The sequence below is a fragment of the Lutjanus erythropterus genome, chromosome 24 (genome assembly GCF_056507025.1).
Source record: "Lutjanus erythropterus isolate fLutEry1 chromosome 24, fLutEry1.hap2, whole genome shotgun sequence".
Taxonomy (NCBI): Eukaryota; Metazoa; Chordata; class Actinopteri; order Lutjaniformes; family Lutjanidae; genus Lutjanus; species Lutjanus erythropterus.
In genome coordinates, this window is record NC_139340.1 from 8247826 (window position 1) to 8266248 (window position 18423).

General features: G+C 38.9%; 2 protein-coding genes across 2 annotated transcripts; one reads left to right on the forward strand and one right to left on the reverse strand.

Annotated features, from left to right (window-relative positions):
• Positions 1 to 6537, reverse strand: LOC146304656 (B- and T-lymphocyte attenuator-like). The gene is made up of 6 exons (XM_084713993.1): positions 5851 to 6537; positions 1722 to 2051; positions 1494 to 1538; positions 784 to 900; positions 603 to 637; positions 1 to 512 (listed from the first exon to the last, which is right to left on the reverse strand). The coding sequence occupies exons 1-6, from the start codon at positions 5954 to 5956 to the stop codon at positions 186 to 188; spliced, it is 960 nt and encodes a 319-aa protein (XP_084570119.1). The 5' UTR covers positions 5957 to 6537; the 3' UTR covers positions 1 to 185.
• Positions 6538 to 7841: 1304 nt separating this feature from the next.
• Positions 7842 to 17572, forward strand: LOC146304657 (splicing factor U2AF 35 kDa subunit-like). Its single transcript, XM_084713385.1, has 8 exons — positions 7842 to 7976; positions 10021 to 10108; positions 11136 to 11202; positions 14044 to 14093; positions 15280 to 15378; positions 15541 to 15674; positions 17113 to 17205; positions 17291 to 17572. The coding sequence occupies exons 1-8, from the start codon at positions 7933 to 7935 to the stop codon at positions 17397 to 17399; spliced, it is 684 nt and encodes a 227-aa protein (XP_084569511.1). The 5' UTR covers positions 7842 to 7932; the 3' UTR covers positions 17400 to 17572.
• Positions 17573 to 18423: the final 851 nt, after the last annotated feature.

Sequence of the window (18423 nt, forward strand, 5' to 3'; positions counted from 1 at the left end):
CAGGTAGATTTGGCGGATGTCTGTGCTGCAGCATCCACATGCTGTGATCAGAGAGCAGTTTTTTGCAGAAATGCAAATGAGAAACTTTGGCTGTCCAAGATGAGTATCCACATTTCTTTCAGTTGACCTCCTGAGCTTCTGTGAGATGCACCAGTTTGAAATATTCATGAGTGGTCGTCTAGTGTCTAGTGGTCCTTAATACGGATCGCCGCATACTCTGACGTCTCCTCCACTGGCCTCCGCGGCCGAGCAGCAGGCCCCGCTGGAAGGTGATGGTTGAGGGCAGCATACACGATAGAACTCCCCTCTTCCTCCGCCGCGTTCCTCTGTGTCTCTCTGCCCTCTTTGATCTCGCCATAAAGGTGCTCATTGTCTCTCGGCAGCGGCAGCTCGTTGGGTTGTGGGGGCGGTGTCTTTTTACGAGTAGATCTCCGAGATGGCGGCGCAGAGGGGCTTCCTCTTGGCGCAGCCTGGGGCCTGGAGGGTTGCTCAGCCATGGGGATCGCCATGTACTGAAAACATCCAAAATATTGTATTAAAATGTTTGAACAATTTAAAATGGATTGAAGTGGCTGTAAGTCTGAAATGTATCCTTGTCGTACCTGGTTATCAGTTTGAGTCTCTTTCTTTGATTTCCCTGCATGACATTTGAGTGAAATTAGTTTTTGTTTTCAGAGCCATAATCATGTTCAGCATGTTACATTTATTCAAATATTTGGGGGCATCTCAGAAAGGAGGATTCCCCTTTAAGCAAAAAAAGTAAAAATCAAAAGATCATCTTACCTTTGCACCCGTGCATTGATGCAACAGAAATAATTATCACTATGATGACGAATGCCATGATCCCAGCAGCAGTGTACACGTACATCCACAGAGGTTCTACGGGTTGAAGATCCGAATCTGTGTTGTCTGTGAGAAAAGGACATTTGAGTCAGCATGAATGTGTTTGTGTATTTCAAGCTAAAGTTACGTTTCCACTGCAGGAACTTTCCCAAGGGACCAAGAAGTCAGAGGTTTCCTATGCAGGGACCAGTGTGTAGTTTCAGGGACATTATTTACTCCAAAAAAGGTCCCCCCTCTGGGGTAGTACTTCCCAAAAGTACAGCAATGTTAGGGGTGAGGCTAGCAATACTTAACATTTTTAAATGGTAGGGAAATCTGCAGCTGTAGACCTTTTTTTTTTTTTTGTTCATTGTGCTCTGACACTATGGAGTTACAGAGGAAGGACTCAACAGATGAACCCATGGTGAAGTCCTGGCCATTATTCCTGTATAGTCACACACACAAATTTTTTGCCAAATCTTTGCAGGTCTTTAAACTGAGCTGGAAGCATAGAAAAAACATTTAGTTCCTTGAAATGTAGTTCCAGAGACAAAAACGTGCTTAAGTAATAATGACTTCAGTATTTGAAAGGATTCAGATTCAAATTAAGACATGAAAGGTATGTGGACTAGCAGTATTGCTGCAAAACACTGTATTTAAAAGTTTCTTACTTCTTACGTCATTCCTCTGTGTAACATTGGTAGGCTCATGAGCATCTACAAAACAATACAGAACCTTTAGTTTTTATGATACAAAGCTTTTATACTTTCAAATGAAACCAAAAATGTGGCCATTTGTGAATTTATTCTTCAGATGCAGTTAGAAATGTGAGCTGTACAATGTGAACACAGGTTTGTTGTGTCAGTTCAGTGTAAAATTACTGAAAAAGTTACACTCACCATAAACAGAGACGTTGATGGTGTGGCTCACAGTGAGACCATCGTCGAGATGACACTGATATCCACCTGAGTCACTTCTGAGTATGTTTTTGAAGATCAAAAACGATATTCCTTCTAAATCTTTTAATTGTGTCCACTCTGTCCTGATGTGACTGCTGCCGCTGACATTGACGGGAACAGTAGTTTTCTCATTTTTAAGCCAGATGACTGCTGGTGTTGAGTTTTTGCAGTATTCAACTGTGCAGTTAATCCTGAGTTCTTCCCCAGCAGAAGCATTATAAGCTGTGTTTCGGCGCACTTTAATTTCTGCTTCACAACCTGAATCTTCACCTGCAAAAGGAAAAAGACAACAAACACATACAGAATAAGTTAAATTAAATCTTACTTAAAATAGCAATTTATCTGATACCAGCTAACAATATGACATTAGATCTTAAAAACAGAAAATAGAGTGTGATTTAATACTTATTGCAGAAGTTCCCAAATTAATTCCTATGAAGGGCCAAAAACTAATCTGCATAGAGGGCTGTAGGCCATAAATTAATGCTGATGTTGTGCAATTTACATTAAATTAAAATGTATTTTATTTTATGGACAAATTACATGATACATCTTAAACTAAAACACTACTCTTTAATTTGCTCAACAGTAATTTTATTAATTTGCAGAGATGATTTTCCAGAAAAAGCGGCAATATACTTTTGGACGTATACATTTCAAAAGAAAGCCAGAAAGTGGCAGAAAGTGCATGCAACATAAGGTGCTTTAAATTAAGGCAAACAGTTGTGTTGTCCACCTTTATTAACAAAAGTGGACATTTGACTTCAGCTTGAAAAATTCACATTGACAAAAATATAATTTTAAACATCATAGTGACAACTCTAAGTAACAACTCACAATTGAATACTAAGTTCACACTGAGCGACGTTAAAGTCACACATCATCACAAAATGCCTCCATATGACACTATGACTATCTCACTGGAATAACATGTAAAAATGTCGACATCAAAATACTGATTTAAGTTTACAAAGAATGAGGAACCCAGACGTCGGTCATTATCAGTCATCCCGACTCATCTCTGCTGCTTTGTCTCAGCCACGGTTCCCCGTAGATCCTGTAGGTCCTGATACGGACTGAAATAAGCGAATCATATTGAACTTGTTCAGTACTTTGAAGACGCAAACAACAATTCCAAATGATATTGGGCCTCGATGTAAGAGGACTCTCTGTAGATAGAAATGCCTTGTTCAAAGGTCACAACAACTCTTATTTTTAGGTGATTATACTCTAATGAAAACATACTTATGAATATTATTTTTAATTTCTGCCATATTCTGCCAATAAACGCCCCTAACTGAACCTGTGTGTGTCCGTGAAAGGACACAAAATTAGCAGCCTAATACTTTGTAAGACTGTGAAAGCTACATAGGAAGAAAATAATACAGTCACAAAAAAAAGATCAAAAGATCAGTGAAAGTGATGCTTGACTTAATTCAGTAAAATCGAAAATATAAAAACTAAACACACTGAGAAAAAAAATGACTGACATTTGATTTTGTGATGAGTGGAAACATAATTTGCATGAGAAGGAACTGAGAGTGAACTCCACCAAATGTACTGTGTCTCAAGGGGAACTTCACACCCACATATCTGAATTTCACCTGTTACAGACGGTGTTACAGACATTCAGAGCATTTTGCATAAATCATAGAAATCCACAACGTTTGTGTCGATTTAACATCGAGCAAGTGGTCTATTGTTCATGAATGTTGAGCTTCAAATTGCATCCCTGCAGTTAGAAGCAGCAGATTCTAACCCTCAAGAAATTATTATTATTATTATTTATTATTTTGAAGCTCCAGATCAGCTACAGAGTTGGGAGGCTGTTTTCTGAAGTTATGAATATTGATTTTTCTCAGTTTAAAAGTGTTAGTTTCAATGTTAGTTCACTTTTAGAGCTGATTGGGGTTTTACAGCATCAAGTTAATGCTACTGGTGTTGCGCAGTTACACATGTACCAGTGGTAATATGAACATGAACGATTCGGTTTGAGGTTTTATTTTTACATGTTGGTGTCTCTCTGCCACCAGTGTGAGTCATCAATAATAAAACCTGCTGTCAGACCACAAAGAAACATTTAAGGCACAGGGAAATCAGCCTAGATGTATAAATAGCTACGTAAGTGACACTGTGGTTGGGGTCATTTCACTTTCTTAGAATAAGAAATAACCCCGGTAGTCTTTTTAAAAGAGGGGTAATACGAAACGGAAGTAATTGAAACTATTATCTTCCTTGTTTAAATCAAAAACTTTAAACGCAAAAGGAAAATCGGGTGGGTGGACGATTGATAATCGATAAGGCTAATGAGTAAGTCCTTTTTTTATATATATATATTTCTGCCTCTTTTATGTTTGTATAAAATCTGTAATTGTTTCCATCAAGCTCCCACACATGCAAAAAACACCCTCCTGTTGTGGAAGAAATTAACCGAAAGGAGCATTTTAGCAGAAATTATGCAGGTTTCAGTGCCAGGGAAGTTTACCAAACCAAAAACAGCCACCTCACAGTGAAAAATAGTTATGGTGCTTCCCGGAACTAATTTCAAAAAAGTAGTTAATCTGAATTCAAACTGCATCACAGCAAATGATCACAATCTGAGTCTTGGATGTCACATCGTTACGCAACGGTGCAGTCGACTGAGTGCAGTCGAGGTTGTTTGATTTATGAACTGGGGCAGGCCAGTCCTCACTGCAGCAGCCTGAGGGTGTGTTTTTAGGAGAGAATAGTGAGCAAATGGTTGAGGTGGAAAAGCTAAACTTCTAGTGAGATTCATAGTATTTGATCGCAGATGTCTCAGTCCAAAACCATAAGTTATTTCAATATAATTAATAGTAAACATGCAGGTGATTGTCCTGAAAGTGTTGCTTCTGCATTTTTCAACTTAGATCCTATTTTCTCAAGCTTTTGTATCTAAGTGACTTTTGACATTGTGGCCGGGAGAAGTTAAAATGACCTGCAATAAGCAAATAAGCAAAGAAGAATAACAGGGAAAAAAAAGTGCACCGTCGATGTACATCCAGAACGTCCAAATAGTTATTTGTTATAGCGTCTTAAAACATTATGAAAAGGATCCCTACTGAGATATGGCATGTTTTAAAGAGTAAGATATGTTTTGTTTAATCAGAAAAAGTTGTTTTATAGGTCTCAGCAAACCCACCAAACTCCCTTTGAAAAAAAAAAAATTACAACATTGTCATTGTCACCTTCATTCACGCTCAGGAGAAACAAAAAAAAGCTCGCTAAAAACGCCCCGGCTCATCTTTCCACTGTTCCACCGATCACAAACCCTGGTTGTTCCGTCATAATAAACCCTTTATTGATCGAGGTAGATGATATCGGAGAGAAGAGCGAGAGGGAGGCCGGACATCAGAGAGGCGGCGGGGAGAAACGACGTGTACAGACAGAATATTTTTTTTTTTTTTTTTACATCTAACGCGGTTAAGAAAGGGTTCATTTCAAACAATCGATGATTGCTGAATTGATGGTTGCGTTCCAGCTCAGATTCACTTCTACAGGCTGCAGCGCTCTACCTCAAAACTAGAAAAACGTCATCATTGACACAAAAACACGGGAAAATAGGGTCCAGGCTGAAAAGTACTAATTGCACCCTCTAAATGACAGTGAGCTGTGGTATTGTGCAATATTCTATGAGATTTGAGTATAGTGAACCACACCCCAACACTGGGAGTATTTACGTCTGATAGTGACGGTTGAATTCATGAGATAAGCACGACAGTCAACATAATCACGTTCAACATATGATTACCAATAACTGTTAGGACTTTTACACCAAACTGAGACACTTGTTGGGTTTGGGAGATGACTGAACGCCAACTTCTTCCTTTTTAAATACATTACATTACATTTTAAATCCAAATCCTGTGTGGAAGTGTACACAACATTTTTAAGTTCATGGCCGTCAACGCTTACTAGAGAATTTGGGTCGTGTTTACTCATAAAATAAAAATAATAACCTGATTTAACACATTATAAACCTATAGAGGAAGGAAAGGCAACACGGCAAAAACACTCGCATAGCAAAATATGAAGAAAAAACATAACTTACTGTCAGCATTTAAAGTTAGAAGCAGCACTGCCACGACAGACACTTGCAGGATGGTCCAGCAGTGGCGAGGCCTCATGATGTGAACAGTCAGAGAACCAGCTGTCATCTTCCAGTCACAGCCAATCCAAGTGGGAAATGTTCCTCCGAGAACATTGTTATTTGGTTAAAAAAAAAAACAAAAAAAAAAACAGAAGTTATGTAAGTCTGAGGTCGTAGATATTCAGCTACATGCTGCTTCCTCTTTCTCTGTTTGCTACCTTCCTACCTCTGCCTCTTCCCCCTGTAAAATAGGGGTGGTGAGTGCAGTGGAGGGGAGCGAAGGTCGGTGGGTGGTCTTGCTTCTGCAAATGTTGCAGGTCCAATGCAGTGAAACATCTCAGATTGGGGGGTTCCCACGGTTTCAGGTGCCCCTGCTATAGCAAACACCTCCTGCTCTGCTGCTTTCACAAAACCTCTCTTTTCATTTCCGAGTCTTGTGTCAGTCTGTGCACCTTGACACCGGCTTCATCACTTCTTGGCAGCATCTGTGGTTCACCCTCCTCAGGCTGACTTCCTTTTTCGCCTCTCCTTGCCTTTCATCTTCACCCTCCACGTCTCCTGCAAACTTGTGCGGCCTTGTGCACAGCAGTGTGATGATGTGCGTGTGTGGTTGCGATCAGGCAACACCATCAGCCCGTGGACTGATTATCTATCAATGAGTCAGTCTCATTCAGGTTTGTGAGCACTGCTCCACCAACTGTGCACATCACGTTAGGTTTGTCTGTCACAGTTGTATAACACAGTTGTCACCTGTGCCTCTAGAGGATTATTTGTAAAGTCTGAAAATAACTCTGATGATGTCAGTGTTGAAGAAATATGATTAAGCCTTAATATTAGAAATGTAGGACCCACTTTTTCAGGGGCTTAACCTGGCCTTGCAACACCAGACTAATTTGAACATGTAAATAGTCTAGACCCTTTTACAGTTTGTCAACAATGAGCAAAAAAATATGATGCTCTTTGTCATGTTGACCACTAAAAGGGCACTTTGGCATGTTGTCTTGGACACTGGGCCAGTCTAGAGTGCATTTTATTATATGTTGTCCACACAAACGGCACTTTTTATGATTTTTTTACTGGAAGCGCACCCTAAAGGGCACTTTATCATGATTTCTCAATGGAAGAGCAAACTAGTTGGCATTTTACTCCATAGTCTTGGACATTGGGACATTTAGGAGGCATTTGTTCGTCTTCGTAGGTTGACAATTTGATTTGAATTTTGTCAATCTGAGGTGTTGTGCTGGACAAACCAGCTGCCTAGACGCAACAGCAGACCTACAACCAGTCAGAGCAGCAAAACATGTGACATGGGACTTATCAGATTTGGACTGGTGATTCTCTATCAGTCACTGTATAGAGAAATAGAAGAATGTTCTTTATCAAATAAAAAAACCCTGATGTGTTCAGCATTTTTTATTAAAGAAAAATAATAAAATGAAATAACCATGCAGTATCGCAGTAGATATTGTCAGTCTGGTAATTATACTTTTTTTTTTATTGCAATACTCGTTATTGTTACGTCCTTATCAGTAATATGTACTCTAAGTATCAAAGTAACAGGGTAATAATAATAATAATAATAATAATAATAATAATAATAATAATAATAATAATAAAAGAATAATTGTAGTTCTTCTTGTTGTTCTTGTCTGTGAGAAGAAAATCAGAAATAAATGTAATATTTCTGGAACAACAGCGCAGATATGTGGCGTTTATGGTCATTGCGAATTGTCGGGTGTCTTGTCAAGAAGGGAACCTTAGATTTGAGAGACTGTCGCGAGATTTCTGAGCGTTGTACCTTAATTTTGCACCTTGTACAGACCAATTATGTTTTGTAATGTGAAAAACCTGTAGTTTTGATCTTGGTAGATTTAGGGACAAAACGCTTGGTTCACGTGGTTAGAGTTAGAGAAAGCTCATTGTTAAGACAATACTCTCGCGAGATCTTTCGCAGCTCTGGGGTTCGCTGTCGGGTGGTAGCGACTGCGCAAGCGCCCACCCCTTACGTAATGACGTAATCATTACGTCAACGACGAGCCGAAAATGGCGGAGTATCTGGCATCCATTTTCGGCACAGAGAAAGACAAGTAAGTTTTATTTAATATATACTGTATTTTACGGCTAGATTATGTGTTTTATACAAAGTAAAGTAATCTTGCAGCGGTTCGTCTTCGTCGCCAGCGGGGCTGAGTTTGTAGCCGCAGCTGTGCTGAATGTCTCAGTCAAGCTTGCATTAGCATCAGCAAGCTAACGCTAAGTTAACGCTTTGAATGAAACTCAGGAAAGCACCTTAGCTAACCTGCAGATACTCTGTGCTCCTGCTTTGCGCCAAAATGTGTCTTCTTACCAAATGTTTGCCACTTTGTTGGTATGCACGTTAACACTGGAAGCATACTTTGCAGGTGTTTCAATAGCCAGCTAACGTGTAGCTTGGTTAATTACTGAGGTTGTTAGCAGAATAAATGCCCTGTTCAGGCGGGTTGTTTTGTCCCCTTTCGCCGGTGGAGTGCAGCAAAAGTCATCCTAGCAAATAAAGTGTTTGTAATTCACAAAAAATCAATATCGCGATATTTAGTTGTACATTTATTGCAATATTACAACGATTATTTGTACTGAGAAAATTAGTATCGTTGGCACATGGAGTCGTCTCTGAAATAGCAAAACAAATCGATGCATAACCAAACAGAGGCATCAACCTTAATGTCATTCATTTAAATAAGTGGAGAGAAAACGAAATATTTAATTTACCTGATACTTAAAACCAAGCAATTATATGATATAAGATTTGGTTACCTGAACTGACAAGCTTTTTTGAAATTGGTTCCCGGGAACAATAAGTATTCTGTGTCTGACACAAACATACTATTATGTAATGATAACAGCATATTAATAAATTGCCCTGTTCTTGAACTTAAACTTGTTTAACTTTTTATTTTGTTATATACAACAATGTGCAATATGCAATACTTCTGTCAGGTGTATTATTATCCATTGTGCAATATTAGTATTTCAATAAGGCCATTTTTAATTTCAGTGTGCAATAATCAGGTGTATTACCATCATTCTGTGTGAAATATGAATATTCCCTCTGTGCAATGGAGTAAATTCAATGGCTGAGTCTCCTTGTGTTGTATATACTGTTCCTGTTTTCATAGATCTTATCTTATCTCTTAAATCCAATGAAAAGACCAGAGCCAACAGTGAGTTGATCTGACAAACAAGTGTTGCCTGTGTATTAGCACAATAAATATTGTGGGCAAGAAATTACCAGCCAATAATGATGAGATAAAATAATCCTTTATTAGTGCCACAACTCAGAAATTTGAGTGTTACAGCAGCAAAGGGGATGAAAAGCAGTATATAACTTTTTAAAAAGGCAAGATATAAACAAATGGGAATAAAACAATTAGAACAATATGAACAATAAACAAGAAAATTGATGGGAAATTTGATCTATTCTCATAATGAATTACAGATGATAAATTTAGGCTTTTGACAGATTATATGTTTGATTAAATGTTAAATTTGATTGGTGAGGCAAAATGCTTGATAAAATCCAAAACGTGTGTGAATTTTTTTATTTTTCTTATTAACTGTACTAAAAATCGTTGATCATTATATATTATGAATATTTATTCATTCATATTTAGTCACATCTTAAGTGTTCATACCCTCAGGTGTACGATAAACTATGGGCTATAAGCACTTTTAAAATATGAACATGCAAACTTATGGGTTATCTTATCAGCCATGAGAAGAATCCATATTGTGTATGTCTATAAACAGTGAGTTGATCTGATGAACAAGTGTTGCCTTCATTATCTTGTGCTTCTGTGCCATAGAGCTCCACTGTTGTCAAAAAAACTATTAAATACACACCAGTGAGCCAAACTGTGACCCTGGGCGACATATCCCTTCATTGTGATGGACATGGGAACTTAATTCTTCTTTTATTTTTTGACTCAGTCCCACTTACATTGTCCTGGTGCCCTAAATACTCAGTAGTGCACAAAATCCATTACTGAAAATAGTCTGCAACAAATACACACAAACATGAACTAAAATTTCAAATATCTTCAGGCTCATCTTGAACCAAATCAATTGAAACAACACTCTTTCTTTCTTTTCCAGGGTCAATTGTTCTTTCTATTTCAAAATTGGAGCTTGCAGACATGGAGACCGCTGCTCGAGATTGCACAACAAACCAACCTTCAGCCAGGTGAGGATCCCACCAAAGTCTTTCTCTCTTAATGATAGTCTCATTGTGCAAGATTGACATGTCTGCGATCGATAAATCGATTTCATCAATTATGTAATTACGTCAATTTGCATGATGTGCATTGACAAGTCGCTCTGAACTGCTACGCCTGACAAATTTTGATATATGTTACTATTATCATTATTCTAACGTGCTTTATCTGTTTGATCTTCAGGATTATGATTGAATAAAATATTGAAATGTTAATGACGCAAGTTTTTAATTGTTATATTAATTAAATAATAAGAATAAATGTTCAATTAATTGATGAATTATTCAATATATTAATAAAAAAATAACTGTTAGATTATTTGTTAAAAAATAATTCATAGGTACAGCCCTAATCTGCACTTGAATAGTGCTTTTCTACTTAAATGGACAAAACACTCTACAGTTTGCCCCAAAATCACCCATTCACACGCATACTTGCACACTGATGGTGGCAGAGATGCCATGCAAGGCGCTGACGTGCTCTGCCGATCTTGGGCTTTGGTGTTTTGCTCAAGGACACACTGACATATTTACAGAAGCACGGGACTGAATCATCAAACCTGCGTTGAATGACTGAGCCTGCAACCTTGTCATTAAATCATGCCTTATCATCAAATATGAATGAACCAGCGATTTTTGTAGGAACACCTACATTACAGCAGATTAAGATGATCCACTCTCTGTTGGTTGCATCTGTCAGTAGGTGCATCACCATCTGTTTCCTAGCAGGGAATGAGCTTATGTGGAAAAGAGTAAAAAGTGTGGCACATAAATGAAGCCTTGCCAATTTAACTTTGGCTGCTGGAATTTGTGAAGGTGTGATGATTGGTCGTAACCCAACAATGAACTATTCCAGACATGTCCTACTCATCGTTATCTTTTTACTTTTAGGATCTTGTGCCTGCATGTCTGTGAAAAAAATGCAAACAAGCTAAAATAGAAACAGCACAAAGCTATAATCCTGTCTGACCTCACACTTTCCTTCTTTCCCCTGCAGACCATCTTGATCCAAAACATCTACCGTAATCCACAGAACAGTGCACAGACGGCAGACGCTTCACGCTGTAAGTTGAACATTTGTCTGTTTCCTAAAAGTGGTGCTCACATTTAACATCAGCTGTGAGGTGCTGCTTCAGCCCTGCTAGCCGTGGACACCCAGTTGCTATCCAGTTATCTCCTAAGTATCCCAAACCAAATATTGCGTCTCTCATCAGTTATCACCTAATCCCAACAGAAAGCACAAACACCTGCTTCTGATGTGGCCACTATCTGTTGTGCAACCTTGTATAGCCATTAGGTGACTCTTGGTGTAATCTGTAACAGTACAGCCAAAACAAGCTGTACTTTGCTGATTATGGCAGAACACTTTGACCTGTTTGTTGTGCGTGTGCAGTACATATGTTGTTCCTAGTCTAATAGAGCTGAAGCAGCACCTCTCATACAGGTAAGTGAGTTAACGAGCAGGGGGTCTTTGAATTGACTTGTCTGTTTTTGCTTTGGGCCCCATATCTGAATCATACATGGAGTGAAATCCAGTGCATCAACTCTGCAAGTGAAAAACAAGACAGTTCGAAAAGTAGCATCACATGTGACTGTTGATCGAGTCAGAAGTCCTTCATGAGAACCCTTATTTGGGCGAGAGAACCTTGCACCAAAATGGCCTCTTTGTTAGACTTGATTATGACATAAACAGCACCTGTGTACTGTTTAAACAGGTAGTTGATAGAGACAGTTTGTATATTTTGGAGTGATGTGGCACTTCTCCATAATCAGTTCACTACCTACAGTAGATAACGGCTGACACGTCCCCAGGTTGGAGTCCTGCTGTTGAAAGCTAGGCAATATACAGATATTGACAGGTTCAGCAGCAAAATGTATTTAGCTAAAAAAGCTCTCTTAAAAAAAAAAATAAACATAAGTTATACTTCACACTAGGGGTGTCAGAATTTCAATCAATCAAAAATCGATCAAAATGAGTTTCAGTCATTTCAGTTAATAACAATAATTGAAATCAAAGGCAGAATCTGTCATTCTCCGTTGTTTTTTACTCTTCACCCCTCCCTGCTTGTGGCGCCTGGTGTGTGTCTGAAGGGGAAAAAAACAACACTTCACAGATGATGCAGTGTAGCTTACTGGCCGTTATATCACACAAACTTTCTAAAGAAGAATTTAAAAATGTAAATGACAGTTGTCACGGCATAATGATAATGATATGACAAAGCCATCAGTGCCAAAAAAAAAAAGTATCAGCCTTTTTTAGGTATCTAAAAACCTTTTGTTGCTGACTGTTCACACCAGTATATTGCTTAGTTTCCTGCCTTCTCGGCTCCTACTGCCATCTGCTGTAGTTTAAACACAGTCTGTTGATGAGTACCTCATATAACCCCACAACTATCCATTTAATGTGTATGTTGTGTTTTTGTTTTGGTTGTTTTTTACACTCAATCTCCAGTGTTTTGTACAGATGCAGTTGCATGCGTGTACCATAATTCAGAACAGTTTAAAGTCTTTAAAGTTTTGGGAGACCACTTGAGGTCATTCAGGTCCGTTCAGTTCCAAATTACAGACAAAAACAACTCTGGAGACAGTTTTTTCATTGTGACTGAATAGCTTCCAGTTGTTTTTTTGCAAGGTTGCGTAAGAGCAGTAAAGTCAGCGTGCAAACAATTAGAGACGAGATTCAGCTTGTATGAAAACACAGGCTGTCTGGATCATTGTGTGTTTGAATTTTCTTGTTTTTCACTTTTAATAAATTCTGATCTACTATCTGTAGATCACAATCAAAACTAAATCAATATGTTCATGCCACACTCTCCAATATCAAATGGGAATTATGATAAAAACTTAGAAGTAGAGGAAAGGGAGCAAAGATCTCAAAACATACAACCTTTTGAAATGATCCACAAACATCTGAAGCGGCCATTTCTGAGCTCTTGAATGCAGCTTTATCCATCACATAATCAGCTGGAAGTCATAAGATGTAATAACTAAAGATTTACTGACAGAAAACATTTCTAATCACATTTTTTTCTTCTTCCCCAGCTCTTTATTTTGGTTGATTTATGTCACAGAAGTTTACGTTTTGTATTTCAGACCATTTCCCTCTTGAACATTTACCTTCATAACCTTCAAAACTGCCCAGTCTGCTGATGGTTTACACTGTAAGTTCTCCCTTCATCCGCAGGACCCTCCAGCACTGACTGCACTTAATTTACTGTTATCACACCTCCCCACATGAAATAAATTTGGCTGTAGTGTAGAAACATTTGTCCTCTAGAGAAAATGTCATTTCCTGGTGACAGAATAACAGGCCACATGCGGTTTTGCATTTTCATCCGGCCTAACTCAAGCTACCGGAGTCTTTGGTATCACATCCTTCATTTTGCTGATGTAAAACAGATGTGATAGACGTGAAGATATAATCAACATACTATTTCTCTGTTTTAGCAGTTTCACATTGAATACCTATTTTTTGCCTCTGGTTCATTGAAGCAGGTTTCTACTAGTGCTGTCCCCAACTTAGGAAAGGACAATTTAACCTTAAAATGTGTTCGTCATGGCTACCTGCACATCATGTACATGGAGTGACACAAACAGTTTTGCAAATCACTTTTAAGGAAAACGCCAATAACCAGGAGATGGCTAAGTGGGCTCAGCTCTAGTCTTGACCCCACTTCTGTGTATAATCTGAAAAGGCATGGGAGAGAAGACTGTTTCTAGAAACAAATAACATACAGAACCTTTTGATCCGCATTTACAGGGTGTAACTATTATAGCAAGAAGCATAATGTTGTATCGCTACAGTTAGATTTGTTTGCTAAAAGCTTGAGGTGTCACACAGTCCATTTTACTTTTACAGCTAGTTTCTGTCTGGCTCTGACTGTCTCCGTGTTGACATTTTGTAGGCGCCGTCAGCGATGTGGAAATGCAGGAGCACTATGACGAGTTCTTTGAGGTGAGTGACCTTCTGTGCCAGTGTCTCATCTTTATTCCACATATTGCAGGAGTGTGTGCAGTTTCTGCTGAACCAAGAATAATTTAGGAGCTAATATTTACTCAGCAGAAGTATGCAACAGTTCTAACGTAACTCCTTTAACGCCTCCAGTTTTGGGAACCAGGAGGAATACTGGTGTAGGAAGTTAAGCAATGTGCTACCGTAACAGGGTCAGCAGCAAAATGTATTTTAGCCAAAAAAAATCAATATCAGTTTAAATGTACACTATATTTAGAATATTTTCACTACTTTACTTTGCTGTCAGATGCCCTTTTACAACAGGAAATTGCTATTATATAAGCCAAATATTGCTTTCTCCAAATCAGCCCAAGTCCATAGGTGAAATCAGTATTTTTACCATGCAGAACATGGGGGTGGCTGTCTCAGTTTGTTAGTGTATTTGTGTTATTGTGTGACTTTGGTGTTTTTGAAGGGTTAGTTCAAATTCCTCAAAGTCACACAATGACACAAACTGAGTTAAAAAGTTAAAACACACAAACTTAGTTAAAAAACTCAGTTAAAAAGGCTGTGGGCCATTTAATTGGCAGCTAAGTTTCAGCACATTTTGAATCAAATACAACAACAAAAACAAAATCATACCCCTGAATGTAACATGTGCTGTCATGTTTACATTCTGAACTATGGCGGAGTGTGAGCAATTCCTGATGGACACAGTTTAACCAGCGCTCCCAGGGCTAAAAACTTAATAGTGTGATGCATCAGTAAATCATCAGTAAAAGTAAACTCTGTTCTAGATAATAATCTTTGGATAAAATGGAGCTGACAGTTGTTTGCTTTATAAAAGTATAAAAAAGAAGTTGATGAAACACCAGGCAGACTGTGAACACCCAACTCATGCCTTAACTTATCCACTAATATAAAGCAGCATATAATAAAACTCAATTCAATATAAAAGAATGTTTTAGCTAGGGGAGGTGGCTAAACTGTTAAAATTAACTACACATGCGGGAATACCACAAAATAATCATACACAACGTGTGTCTGAACATGACCTGCCTTCAGGAAACTGGTTTACCGAGGTGTTAGATTCTGCAAACCACTTTCCATTTAACAGCTGCCCATTTTAACCTCAAATGAACCCGTCGGACAGGTTGATTGTTGTTTTTGTCTCTTGTTTCCCACTCAGGAGGTGTTCACAGAGATGGAGGAGAAGTACGGGGAGGTGGAGGAGATGAATGTGTGTGACAACTTGGGCGACCACCTTGTTGGCAATGTCTACGTTAAGGTTGGTGATGCATCTAAATGCATGAGGTGGAGCTAATTTAAACGAGATCAACCAAGGACTTTTTTTCTTTTTGCTGTGGTATCGAAAAACACATAAGAGTATTGCTTCAAAGTTTAAAGTCTGGGTATTGTGGTGACTCTAATGTGTATTTTCTGTGTGCAGTTTCGTCGTGAGGAGGACGCAGAAAAAGCAGTCATGGACCTGAATAATCGTTGGTTCAACGGCCAACCAATCCACGCAGAGCTCTCACCCGTCACTGACTTCAGGGAAGCCTGCTGCCGCCAGTATGAAATGGGGTGAGTAACATCTGCAGAACTGAGGAATACCTATTAATATTTTCCGAATTTGATACAGGTTATTTAAACATGATATTCTGATTGGATATTCTGAAGCAACAAACAAACAAAAGCAAATACCATGATTAATATAGTAATGCTGAACGGTTGACTATTGGTGCTTTCAGAAAATATTAGCACACAATATTTTGTGAAATAATCATCAGTGATGTGGGTATAATGACTGAGACGATACGTCTCATGTCACAGTATCAATATAATATTGATATACTGCCCGGCCCTATTAAACATTGAGTAGTAATACAATTCTTAGTAGTGACATCCATACTATTTGTAGCTGTAAATATTAACAGCTGTGTCCATAAATTGTCTGCTATCATATATAAACTCAAAACATTCCTGCTGCTCCATTTTTTAAAAATTGTATTATATCTACAGCCTGTGTGTGTGTACGTGTGTGTTAGAGGATCAGGTAGAAGCTGAAAAAGGAATGTGATGTTGGCAGCAGGCTGGTGAGGTGAGAAGAAAGTCAGTCCTGCAGCTACACGATCCAACAGAAAGCTTCAGTGTTCACACTGCAGCTCAGGCTGGATTACCAGCTGGGTAAAGAGGGCAGCTGCCTTGAGGCTCCAGCACCCGAGAGGCCTTGAAAGCTCCAGGCTTACTGTGTGTAGTCTGGTCTGTGCTAATTTAACTGAGAAGTTGTTTGGGAATTTGCACTACTGATGCACAACATGAGCTCAGACTTTCCGGTATAAAAGCACCCAAAAAATGAACCTAAACGTGCGGGGTCCCTAACCTGCAGTTCATCTTTAAGCTTCTTTTGTTCAACCAATAATCAAAAGCCTAAAGACTCTGAATTTATTTTCATAAATGATGTAGAAAAGCAGCAACTCCTCACATTCAAGAAACTGGCATCACCAAATATTTAACTTTTAAAAATTACTCAAACGATTAATTGATTATCAAGATATTTGGCAACTCATTATTGCGGCTATATACATATTTCACACAAAGTTGGATGAACATGTGGAAAGTGTTTCCTGAAAGCACCCCAAGCAGGTAAATAATGCCATGTCAGCTTGATAAAGCTTCACTGTGTCCTTGAGAAAAGCCCTGACATTTTACCAGCTGCATGGGTACTGTGAGAATTATCACATTTCCTAAACTTTGTCCTTGCAGTGTGGGAGGAAGCGTCTGATCCTCTCTTTTATGGGTCCTTCAGTGTTTTTCCATTGGATCTGGGCTTGTTTGTCTTCCAGTGATAGGATGAACTTGGCGTGGGGAGGAGGGGGGAGATCAGATGTTCTGCTTGGTGGGCTGGCATGCTCCTCAGCATGTGTACTAAGAGCCAACTTTTCCTCGTGGCACTGCTCCATTAAACGCAGGCAGGTTTTAACCCTTCATCTGCTGTGTTTTTTGTTTTTTTTTGTCCTAGAGAGTGCACCAGAGGCGGCTTCTGCAACTTCATGCACCTGAAACCCATATCGCGGGAACTTCGTAGGGAGTTGTACGGCCGCCGCAGGAAAAGGTAAACAAGTCTTCAAAGTGAGGGATTTATATTTGAGGATCAGTTAGAATTTGTGGATTAATCTTCTTTTCGCCCCCTCCACCAGGCACCGCTCTCGCTCACGCTCCCGGGAACGACGGTCCCGCTCCAGGGACCGACGGCGGGACCGCGAGAGGCGAAGGTCGAGGGACCGAGAGCGCTCGGGAAGATTCTGAAGGAAGCCAAGACTGCCCCAATGTCCCACCACATCCCTCCCACCTTAATCCCAGCAGTGATGACAAAGTTATTTTTTTCTTTTTTGGTGAATTGTTGGAAGTGTTTTTCTTTTATTCCCTTTTTTTAAGACGAGCTTGTGTCGCTTTCTCAATAAAACAGATTTGTAATTCTGCACTGGCACCACTTGATTATATGAACATCCACTTTTTTCTTACATAGGGACCTTTTTATATAATCGGTGTGGCCTCATGGCAAGTCAGTCGCACATTTATTATTGAAAGGTAATGGATTGGAAAGCATCTTTAAACATATGTGAAGCAGGTTCATATCTAATGTTGTCTGCTAACTTTGAGTAACTAATTGTCCAGTCCTGTTCTGGAAGGATTTCATTGTTGAACTTTATGACTTACCAGCTACTCTAAGCAGCTGACGTTCTGTTGATAAAATCGGGGTAAATTATTGTTCAGAGGGTCAATAATCAGTCCTGAAAGATGTCATCACTCATACGTTTAAGATCATCTTTTAACTTTTAGTAAAATGCAAATGAATCATAATTCATGCTTAAACACTGCTTACTCATTGTTTCCTTTCTGTTACACGCTGAATAATGCAACGTTAACTAAAGGCAGATCAGGGCATTGCCAGGCCTTTTCCCTACTCTCACTTCTGTTTTCCTTGGTAGCACTGATGAAATTTTATGCCAGTTAGTTTTGTTTTTTCATCTTAGTTTTTATTGTTTAAAAATGTTTAGTATTTTTTTGTTAATTATAATGTGGACAGTATTTGTCAGGAGCAAGATTTAAGAAGTTCAGAACAGCTGAAGGTAACTGACTCTCAGTCATACGGACGTCCCAGTCTGAAACATATGGACCAACGCCTCCTCATGTTGACACATTTTTTTCACCAAGTTTGAGTTCATTTTAAGTTAATTAGGGAACGTTCCCTTAAGATTATATTTTACAAAAAATCTAGAAAACCTTTCGGAAATGTTACAGAAAGGAAATGATATTAAAACCTACCTGG

Bases quoted from the DNA above. Each gene is read 5' to 3' on its own strand.
- LOC146304656 (XM_084713993.1), bottom strand. From the start codon at position 5,956: ATGACAGCTGGTTCTCTGACTGTTCACATCATGAGGCCTCGCCACTGC. The intron at 1,539-1,721 runs GTGAGTGTAACT...ATTGTTTTGTAG, and splicing joins CATCAACGTCTCTGTTTATG to ATGCTCATGAGCCTACCAAT. The intron at 901-1,493 runs GTAAGAAACTTT...CAGACAACACAG, and splicing joins ACAGAGGAATGACGTAAGAA to ATTCGGATCTTCAACCCGTA.
- LOC146304657 (XM_084713385.1), top strand. From the start codon at position 7,933: ATGGCGGAGTATCTGGCATCCATTTTCGGCACAGAGAAAGACAA. The intron at 7,977-10,020 runs GTAAGTTTTATT...TTTCTTTTCCAG, and splicing joins TTCGGCACAGAGAAAGACAA to GGTCAATTGTTCTTTCTATT. The intron at 10,109-11,135 runs GTGAGGATCCCA...TTTCCCCTGCAG, and splicing joins ACAAACCAACCTTCAGCCAG to ACCATCTTGATCCAAAACAT.